This window comes from Poecilia reticulata, linkage group LG8 (assembly GCF_000633615.1).
Source record: "Poecilia reticulata strain Guanapo linkage group LG8, Guppy_female_1.0+MT, whole genome shotgun sequence".
Lineage (NCBI taxonomy): Eukaryota > Metazoa > Chordata > Actinopteri > Cyprinodontiformes > Poeciliidae > Poecilia > Poecilia reticulata.
Genome location: NC_024338.1, coordinates 18,281,188 through 18,290,783, shown reverse-complemented (window position 1 = coordinate 18,290,783; position 9,596 = coordinate 18,281,188). Strand labels below are relative to the sequence as shown.

The 9,596-nt window shown below is 42.2% G+C and overlaps 1 protein-coding gene and 1 long non-coding RNA gene across 6 annotated transcripts in view; one reads left to right on the top strand and one right to left on the bottom strand.

Annotated features, from left to right (window-relative positions):
* lrrc4ba (leucine rich repeat containing 4Ba) overlaps positions 1-9,596 on the bottom strand; it is a 53,480-nt gene that overhangs the window by 7,781 nt on the left and 36,103 nt on the right. For all 4 annotated transcript variants that reach the window (XM_008416403.2, XM_008416399.2, XM_008416407.2 and 1 more), the window contains one exon: positions 318-856. In XM_008416403.2, coding sequence (XP_008414625.1) covers positions 318-569 — 252 coding nt within the window. In that variant the 5' untranslated portion in view covers positions 570-856. The remainder of the gene's footprint in view (positions 1-317; positions 857-9,596) is intronic.
* The window catches only part of LOC103468973 (uncharacterized), a 43,844-nt gene that overhangs the window by 32,938 nt on the left and 1,310 nt on the right, over positions 1-9,596 (top strand). The window contains exon 8 of one of the 2 annotated variants that reach the window (XR_001776868.1): positions 4,710-6,194. The exons of the other annotated variant lie outside the window; for it this stretch is intronic. This is a non-coding gene — a long non-coding RNA (uncharacterized LOC103468973). Of the gene's footprint in view, positions 1-4,709; positions 6,195-9,596 lie in introns of those variants that run through there. 2 annotated transcript variants of the gene reach the window in all.

Sequence of the window (9,596 nt, the reverse complement as noted above, 5' to 3'; positions counted from 1 at the left end):
TATATATATATATATATATGTGTGTATATATGTAATATATATTCATTAAAATGCATTGTCCCTTTTAAAAGAAAGTTGGCAACAACCAAGGAAAAACAAACATGTATTTGGTTGCTATGGTGATTCCCGCCTTTTTCATGGAAGGGGAGGAGCCTCTACTGCCACTGTTTACATAAATCTGAGGGTCAAATATGAACTTTAGCTCAAATATTTGGTCGCTGTGTGGAAACCATGAGTCAAACAAAAGGAAACCTGACGGAAACATTCGTCGTCTCCGTACGTTCGCTCCAAGGCGACCTGGTTTCGGCGGCATTTACCTGTATCGAGTTCTCCTGCAGGTTGAGGTATCGCGTGTTGACTGATATGCTTTCGGGCACCTGCTCCAGGTTCTGCCTGGTGCAGATGACCCGGCTGGCCTGGTTGGAGCACGTGCAGAGGGAAGGGCAGGTGGAGGCGGCTCCCGCTAACTGCGGCCCGTGGAGGATGAGAAGGAGCCGCAGGAGCAGATGGACCAATAGAAAGAGGAAGGGGGAAGGGCCGGGAAGGCAGGTCAGCGTGGCAATGCGCATGGCAACTGGGACATGACCCCGCTCTTTAATCCGGAGATACAGGTGAGGTGGCTCCACGTCGGTGGATTTGTGGTTCGCTTTCCCTTCGGTCCTCCAGTATCAATTTGTTCCCTCTAATTCCACATCCTCAGAGATCTCATTTGTCCTCCTCTGTCGGTCTCTGTTTCCTCCTCCTGTTTCTTGAACATAGAAGTATGCAGATAAACAGATGCTGCTCTATTTCTCTCCTTGGGCTGTCAGGAGATTTGAGTGAGGCGTTTTGTGAAGTGAGAAGAGCCCAGGAGTTACTGCGATGAGCAAAACAAAGAGGAAGAGAGAGAGAGGAGCAGATATTAGAGACAAACTGCACTTTGTGTCTTCACCGGCACACACCGAACAAAACAAACAATACCAACACATCTACAGTGTAGCTCATATCAGGGGAGGGATTGTCAAAAGAAATCTGTCAGAAGTATTAGAAGTTCTGTGGCGCTGCTCACATCAAATCCCACATAATCCCTGAACAGATATTCTGCCAGTAATCAAATCCCATCGCGCAGCAAGAGGATTCTGGTGCATCTAATTGTTAAAAGGTCTAGACAACAAAACATGCAGAGTAAATAGGAAACATGTGGTTTTTCTGACTGAAGTAAACATTAAAGAGAATCCATTCTGACATGGGTGATGAGCATCATTAATTCAACTATTAAAGAAGGAGAAAATAACTCATTCAGAGTCTCTGCAGGAAAACTTCTGGTTTTTCCAGAAAGATATAAAAAATAAATCCATCAGGCTAAATTAAAGTCTGATTATATGAAACTGATAAAAGTTGATCCCGTATGTTTTTGGCTCAGTGGTCACAGATTCACCTGTTGGCAATTTTTATTTATTATTCACTGATTTTTGAACGTATTATACCTGATTAAATTGTAGTTTCTCTACTCTGACAAAGATTTTTGCTTAATTTTGCTCTGAAATGACTTTTGTGCACTTAAAAAAATGGATTCTATTGTCTCCGTTTACCATGTTGTCATGGTAAACAGTATTTTTAAGATTTATATTTTATCCAAATTAAGGCTGTAACTAATTTGGACAAAGTATTTGAAGCCTAATCAATTCCTGAAATTAATTATCAGGAATTGATTACTCTATCAATTAATCTGATGATTAATTGATTTATCAGATTAAACAAATGTCAGATTTTTCATTAAACTACTGATACTAGAAAGACAATATGGAAATAGTCCAATAATTCAATAATTTTTAAATAAGGAATCAAACATTTTATTGCTCACCATAACATAACATTCCTTTAATAGATTTGAACTGGGTGAATATAAAAAATTAAGTTTTATTTGATGCTTGAACCATTAAAATAAGCAGATATTTCATTCATGGATGAAATATTCACAGGTCTGAGACCATCAATAATATAAGATTCAGTCTCTTGATGTACATTCATAACTGGACTGACTTTTAGTTTATGTGTAAAATAAATTAGAGGATATTTTGAAATGCCAAGTTTCTTATTGTAACTGTATTTTAAAGGGGACATATTTGTTAGGATAGATGCATGTTATATACAAAACATGTTTATTATATATATATTTTTTACAAAATCATTCTTAGATAATCAGGTTTTCGTCTGCTCAGTTCATAATGTCCCTTTAAACACAAATAAGCTGCTGGTGGCCACGCCCCCAATTCAACGTTTGCTCTCACTCTTGAAAATGGCTGCACAATTATACAACCATACAACTTTTAAAAGCAAAAGTGGGGCCTCCTGCACAACCAGTTAAAATGCAGCAAGTGGTTTTCTGGATGGTAAGTCAACAACAAAACACTTGTCTTTTCTAGCAGCCATTGTACAGCGAACACAGCGATAAAACCAGCTGACCAAATGAGCTGGAGCTCAGCTTGGGTTGCTAGGTAACGGGGTGGGCTTCGCTGGGGTTTTTGGACCAACACGTTTTACAGAAACCAAAAAACTTTAACTTGTTGCCAAAAAAACTTCTGGGTGTTTTTTTTAAAGCAGTTGAGATGCAAGTGGAAGTAGAGAAACGTGCGAAACGTTTGACCAGTTGGTCCCGTTTTAGATCTAACACAAGAGTTGATGAACCGACTGGAGAATCATCTGCATCAATCGGGAATATGATAAAGAAAATCTGCTGTTTTCAGTTATTAAAAATAATGAAATATGAGGTTGTGAGCAAACCCATCAGTTAAAAAGCCAAACATAACGGTGCTGACAGGGTGCAACGAGACATTTGGTCCCAACTCAGAGCCATCAATAACATCACCAGGGTGAGGCAGCGGCTTCCAGCCGTCTCTGGCCCGCGCTCATTTGTTAACACTAATTATACCAAGGTATAACAATTAATACGACAATGATGGATTGATGCGCGAACATGCCACACTTATCAACTGCAATTAAACTCAGACTTATTAAAAGGTCCGAACCCTGAAAACAATCAGCCCGCCCAATCCCGTGGCATTTCCCCCACAGCAGACCAAAATGCCACCGCGTTGCTGCGTGACGGCGGCGCTGAAGGCTCCGGCGCCCGCAGGACGGCGGCGCCGAAAGGCCCGCTGCACATTACCGCTAATAGATGAGCAGTCAAGAAAGCTCCCCCTGCAGGTTAGTTAGACCCCAATAACCCCAAATAAGGACATCTGGTTATTAATGATGATGGTTGTAATGATGGGACAAACCCATCCGACACGCTGAGCATCCTGAGGAAGGGGCGCAGAGATTGTGAAGAAGAGAAGGATTATTAATCTGATAGATGACTGTATGGCTGCAGGCGGAGGAGGGAATTATCAACAGTACAGTAATGGATGAATACTGAACAGCTGTGGAGAGAGAGACACAAGAAAGAAATGGAGATGGAGACAGATGGAGGGAAGGCTGGGTGAAAGGATGGAGGTATAAATAGTGGAAGGAGCAGAAAAGAGATCAGTAGTTGGGGAAAGAAGAGGAAAGAAGAGGTATTAATATTAATAATCTGGGAGAGAAAGAGGAGAAGAGCGAGCGAGGCTCAACGGAGAGATGAATATAAAGCAGACAGAGATGGAGGGAGGGGGATGACAACACAGAAAACGGAGAGATGGAGCAAAAGACAACACACAGGGATGAATATGAAACAGGTGGAGTTTTCCTCCAGAAGACGGGGAGGTGGGCTCCGATTGGTCGACCGATCAATAACGCGCACGCCGAAGTTCAATGACATTAAAACACACACAAGGACACGGCGATAAATCACAGGCGACAGCATCTATGCTGCAGCTGCAGCTGCAGCAGCGGTGGGACGGCAAGCTGCAGCACAGCAGTCGGCATGGAGACGCGACTGCTGCAACATCTGTATCCCCCCCCCGCCGCCGCGGAAACTGATGGAGAAAGAGAAGCTGCGTGTTATTTTTGGACCACCTCTTTCACGTTTTAATTTCCAGACACGCTTCACCCCCCTCTCTCTGCAGCGAGGTTTAAGTGCCAGAGCTATTTCAGGTAGACGAGGTGTAAAAGAAGAAAGCCGAGGTTAAGATGGTGGCTGTGATGTTGGGAGGAGCGCAGAGAGTGAGACTAGTTGGTGCCGACGGCAGGCCAGAGGCCGACGCGCTAAAACAGGAAACGCTTTCGCTCAGGAGGAGCCAAAATATTACGCAGAGTAACGTTTTATCAACTTACGGTAAAAGTAGCCGCCCAAGAAACGACTGAGGTACAAAGTATTTGGTAAAAAGTCTATTCAAGTAACTGATCAAATTATCAATCGGTTAATATTTAAAAATCATCAGACGGACAAAATATGAAGTTAAGAGGAAATTGTGGTATTTTAAAGACAAAATGACAATTTATACAAGTAATAAAAATAACTAAATAAAATTTTTCCAAATCAGTTTCTTTCAATAAAAAAAAACCTAATTTTTGTTTTTCATTCAGTTGTTTAAAAAAATCCAGAAATTTTTCAAATGTATGCATTTTTGATAGCTTCTTATACATTTTTGTTGAATTTGACGTTTTGTTTTCTGGATTTTCTGACTCTTACATATTGTTGTTTGTGTAAATAAAATATCATTTTACTAAATTGTTTTGGTGGCCATACTGTATTTAAAACACTCTTCTTCTCTGAAAACTCTCGCTAACTCATCCTCTCCCTCTTCCAGCGCTGCTGACCTCTGACCCCTGCCCTGTTTGGAGCGCTGTGGCGTGCATTGTGCGGGGTAAACGCTGCACTGACCTTGTAGTTTGATGAAAAATTAACCTGCAACAATGATGCACATTAACCCCTCGCCCCGACTCGTTCCCTTACAAACATCCACGCTGCAGCTTCCGTCTTCGCTCCCCCCGTTTTCGTTCTCTCGTTCCTCTCTCCACATTTAAATCTTAGCCAGCAGAGTTGCCATGGTTACCCATTCACCACAGTCTCCCGCTCCGTCCAGCTGTATCCCACCGACTCCGCATCCTCCTCCCGCTCCCCCCTCATTAGCACTCTATACACACAATCATACACAAGAGGCCTAAACCAAAGTCTGAATGACATCAACTCTCCACGAAAAGGAGAAAATGAAAGCCAAGAGGAAGAGCCACAAGCAGCCGGCGGCTGCGGCAGGGACGCCACGGCGATGACGCTGAAATCAGCAGCGAGTCACACGCTGGAAAAGTCAAGGTTGTTTTTAAGTGTTGGTTCAAAGACGTTTTTACCAGGATCGACGTCAGTAAGCGGATTGCTAATATGAGCTGCTGCTCCTTTTGCTGCAGCCCCTCTGCTAGGAAACTGATGAGAACTACAAGATGCACCGATGCATCTAATTTTGGGCCGATACTTACAAGTGAAGCCGATCTTATCCACTGATCTTCTCTACCTCAGATGTCTAAAAATCGACCGCTGCTCTCTTCAGCTCTGCAGTGAGAGGTTTGAACGTTATGGCACCTTCACAGCAAACACGATTTGAGCATCAAGAGCCAAAGTCTGCTTTACAGCGATCCCTCGTTTTTTCACGGGGTTGCATTCCGAAAATAACCCGCGATAAGTGAAATCTGCAAAGTAGTTACCTTTAGTTTTTACAATTATTACACAGCATAATTAAATACTCTACACTGAAACCAAAGAACAAAACCCGTGTTCATCAATCGGGCCTTAATGTGATCCAGTCATGTCGTTACAGCGTTTCCTCCAAGCTGCCCTGCAGATTCACAGCTGGATCTACGGCGGAGCGACGGATCTCATCAGGCCTCCGGTCGGTTCTGCGCTGATTCTGGACAGTTTTTTTCCAGCAGGCATTCAAAGTTTTCAGCTTTCATCTCCTGAATGGCCAATCTGTATTACTTATATTTAAATACCGTAACGTTATTGGCACACAGGGAGAGAAGGAGCTCGGAGACGGTTTAGCCAATCAGGACGCAGAACTCAATGCACTGCGAACAAAACTGCATAAAAACAATCCGCGTAGCAGCGAAAGGTGAACCGCGTCATAGCGAGGGATCACTGTACATCCAAAGTCAATGTGGAGGCGTGAAGCGTTTTGAGCGTCCAACACGTCCAGAGTTGAGAAATCTGAACGTTCGCTGCTCGACGAGGAGCGTCAACCAATCAGAGAGACTCTACTACGTGACGTAGTGGCCAGTGGTTGGAGTCCTGCCAGGAGATGAAGGCATATATATATATATATATACATATATATATATATATATATAAAATGTCTATGAAGGCACCGATGCAGGTTAGCAGGTCGTCAAACTGGGCGGCTCAAGTGAAACGAAAACGGAGCTAATAACTCACAAAACTCACAACACCTCTGAGTTATCTGGGAAATTTAAACACCAGCTAATTCAGTCAATAAAACCAAAACGCTCTTAATATTTAATCCGCCCTTGTTCAAAGTAACCGGGAGAAGAAGAAAAAGGAAAGAAGCTCCAACAGGCATCGTGCTGTTATCAGCTGCCACCAGTGGCGCAACTACACATTATTCAGGTGGATGCAAAAACATAGATCGGCGCCCCTCCCCCCCGACCGAGGGAAGGAACGTCAGGGTGAAGGAGCGACGAGCTCCTTCACCCCCTCCCCCCACCCTGAGGCGACGATACGTGAAGGGTAAGACTCGCTACATTTACCTCGTTATGTGCGCGAGGTGAAGGAGCGTAAGGCGCGCAGAAGTGTGCGGGAAAACATCATTGGCGAGCCGCCCCCTCCAGACGGGGTTTTGGCGCCCCCTCTGGTGCCGCGCCCCTCTGCGTTGCTTGCATACCCTGCATACCCACTTTTTGCGCCACTGGCTGCCACCGCCGTTTGTTCAACAGAAACTGAACACAAAATGTTCATCTGAGGCTCCGTTACGACTGCAGAAGCTTCACTGCATCACAGTTTGTACAAAGAGACCGAGAACGGAAACCAGCGGCTCCTCTCAGCGCTCGCCTACAGCTGGAAGCGTCGGGCGGTTCGGCGTGAACCTTTAGCCCCGCCCACCAGGTCACGTCTGCATGTTCGTCGCTAACGTCAGTCGCTCACTTTTACCAATTCAGTGACTTTCTTGTTATATTTAGCGACATTACAGACAAAAAAAAAAAAAACGTTTCGGCCAAAAAACTGCATTTGGTGCAACACAAAGTTATCAATACCGATTCCATAATCGATATAGAAAATAAACTCAGAATATGCACCATGTTGTATTCAACTCAAAGAAAACTAAAACTTGCTTAAACTATAAGAACCGTTCTTATAATTCTTATGTTCTTTCTGCACGTTTTTGTTTTTAACATAATAAACGAGCCTGAAAATATTTATATTTATAAATATTTTATAAATATTTATCAAATATGACTGTAAATGTTAATGCGCTGATGTTGTTAGTTACTGTGGTTTGAGCCAGCAAAGTCACACTATCGTGTGTAATCACCAATATTAGCTTCTTAACTAGCATTACGCACCGCAGCACAGCTGGTGGTTTCAGGAAGTTAGAAAAGCAGCTGTTTCAAATTCTCCTGAGATGATTTGGTGTGAAGTGCAACTAGTGAGCTGCTATATTACAGATTAAACCCTTCAGTAAAAACTTCATTATAAATTATTTTCTGGGTTTGGCAAAGTTGAGAAAAGATAAATAATTTGAGCTCTGCTATTGACATTTTAATTAGAAGCATTTCACATTAATATATGTAAAATGTAACATCCTCCCACTGATCCAACCTGGAAGCGTCGTCTCACTGAACGTCTGAAGTTTCCACCAGCAGCTTCCTACTCACAGGCACCGAATCCGTTTTCCTCTGTGAGCCAACAGCTTTGGCTGCACTGAACATATTCTGGTCCAGACAATCAAAGCTAATTAGTGCAGATTCACAGCTGAAAACTTAAAGAAGTAAATATTTTTACATTTCAAATTGTGCTTTTTAGCAACTCATTTTAAAGTTTTCAGAAATACTTATAGAAATATAATCACTCTAAGGTTGTGTGAATGGGACGACCACAGTGGAAAACTTTAGATGTGACATGAAAATTATTAACATTTAATGATAACAAATGGTTTGAAATACAGATCCACTGATACCAATATCTGAGGTTTAGTGCTAATTGACTTAAAACGTTTCTTATTTTTTAAAATGCGGATATAAATGTATGAAATTGGCTGCACAGTGGTGCAGTTGGTAGAGCTGTTGCCTTGCAGCAAGAAGGTTCTGGGTTCGATTCCTGGTCTTTCTGCATGGAGTCTCCATGTTCTCCCTGTGCATGGTGGGTTTTCTCTGGGTACTCGGGTTTCCTCCCACAGTCCAAAAACATGACTGTCAGGTTAATTGGCCTCTCCAAATTGTCCCTAGGAGTGAGTGTGTGTGTGCATGGTTGTGTGTCTCTGTGTTGCCCTGCGACAGACTGGTGACCTGTCCAGGTGACCCCGCCTCTCGCCTGGAACGTTGGCTGGAGAGGAACCAGCAACCCTCCTGACCCCACTGAGGGACAAGGGTGCAAGAAGATGGATGGATGAAATTACTAATTAGCAGAGTAAAAACACACCAACAGGGTCTGACCTGTAAAAACAACTTTAACTTGTCCAGTCAGTGCAGTTAGGAGGAGAAGAGCCGATGTAAAATAAGTAATGAAGAAACTGAAACTCATCAAAACAATGGGAGGACTTCCTTACACTGCAAAACATAAAATATTACCAAGTATTTTTAGTTTAGTTTTTAGTGCAAATACTTCAAATAAAACTAACTAACTTAAAATAAAAGTAACTTAAATGTAACTTTTCAGTTTAAGTCAATAATTCTTACTATTCATTAAAAATTATGATTTCTATTGGCAGATAAATTCACTTGTAACAAAATGTTTTTCCCATGTTCTAAGTTTAGTAATTTACAGATGACACTTGAACTTTTTCACCAATATTAAGGAGTCATTGCCTCAAAACAAGCTCCCATATCTTCCTAAAAAGTTATTTTTAAGTTAGTTTTCTCTTATTTCAAGTGTACTAAGATATTTGTGCTAAAACCTAAACTAAAAGTTCTTGGTAAGATTTATGTTTTGCAGTGTGGTGAAACATGTAAAAAAATAAAACTTGTTTCAAACGGGTCAGAAAATGCAGTTCGGAATCCTAAACATAAATGAACAATAAAGCACGACGCAGAGAATCCGACTGGATAGATTTGCTCTTCAGAATCGGCCACATCGTCTGGAACATCTAGTCCAGTGGTTCTTAACCTTTTTTGAGGAACCGAACCGAACCCACCAGTTTCATATGCGCATTCACCAAATCCTTCTTATTCGCCCCCGACACACAAAATACTTTGCGGTATTCTGATTTAGTAATGTAATTATATTAGTTGTGTTACCAACCCCACACCACTAGAGGCAGTAGCAACCCCGAAAAGATGCGACTAAGGAGCAGATTTAGAATTTGGTAAAAACTGTGAGCTTTGCTGAAGTAATTAAAAGACAAAAGTTCAAATCCATGCTGAGAGTGGAGCTCCTTCAATCAGGGCTCCTCCGCAGCTCTGATTGACTAAGCAATGAAACATGATCCTCTGATTGGCTCAGCAATGAAACATGATCCTCTGATTGGCTAAGC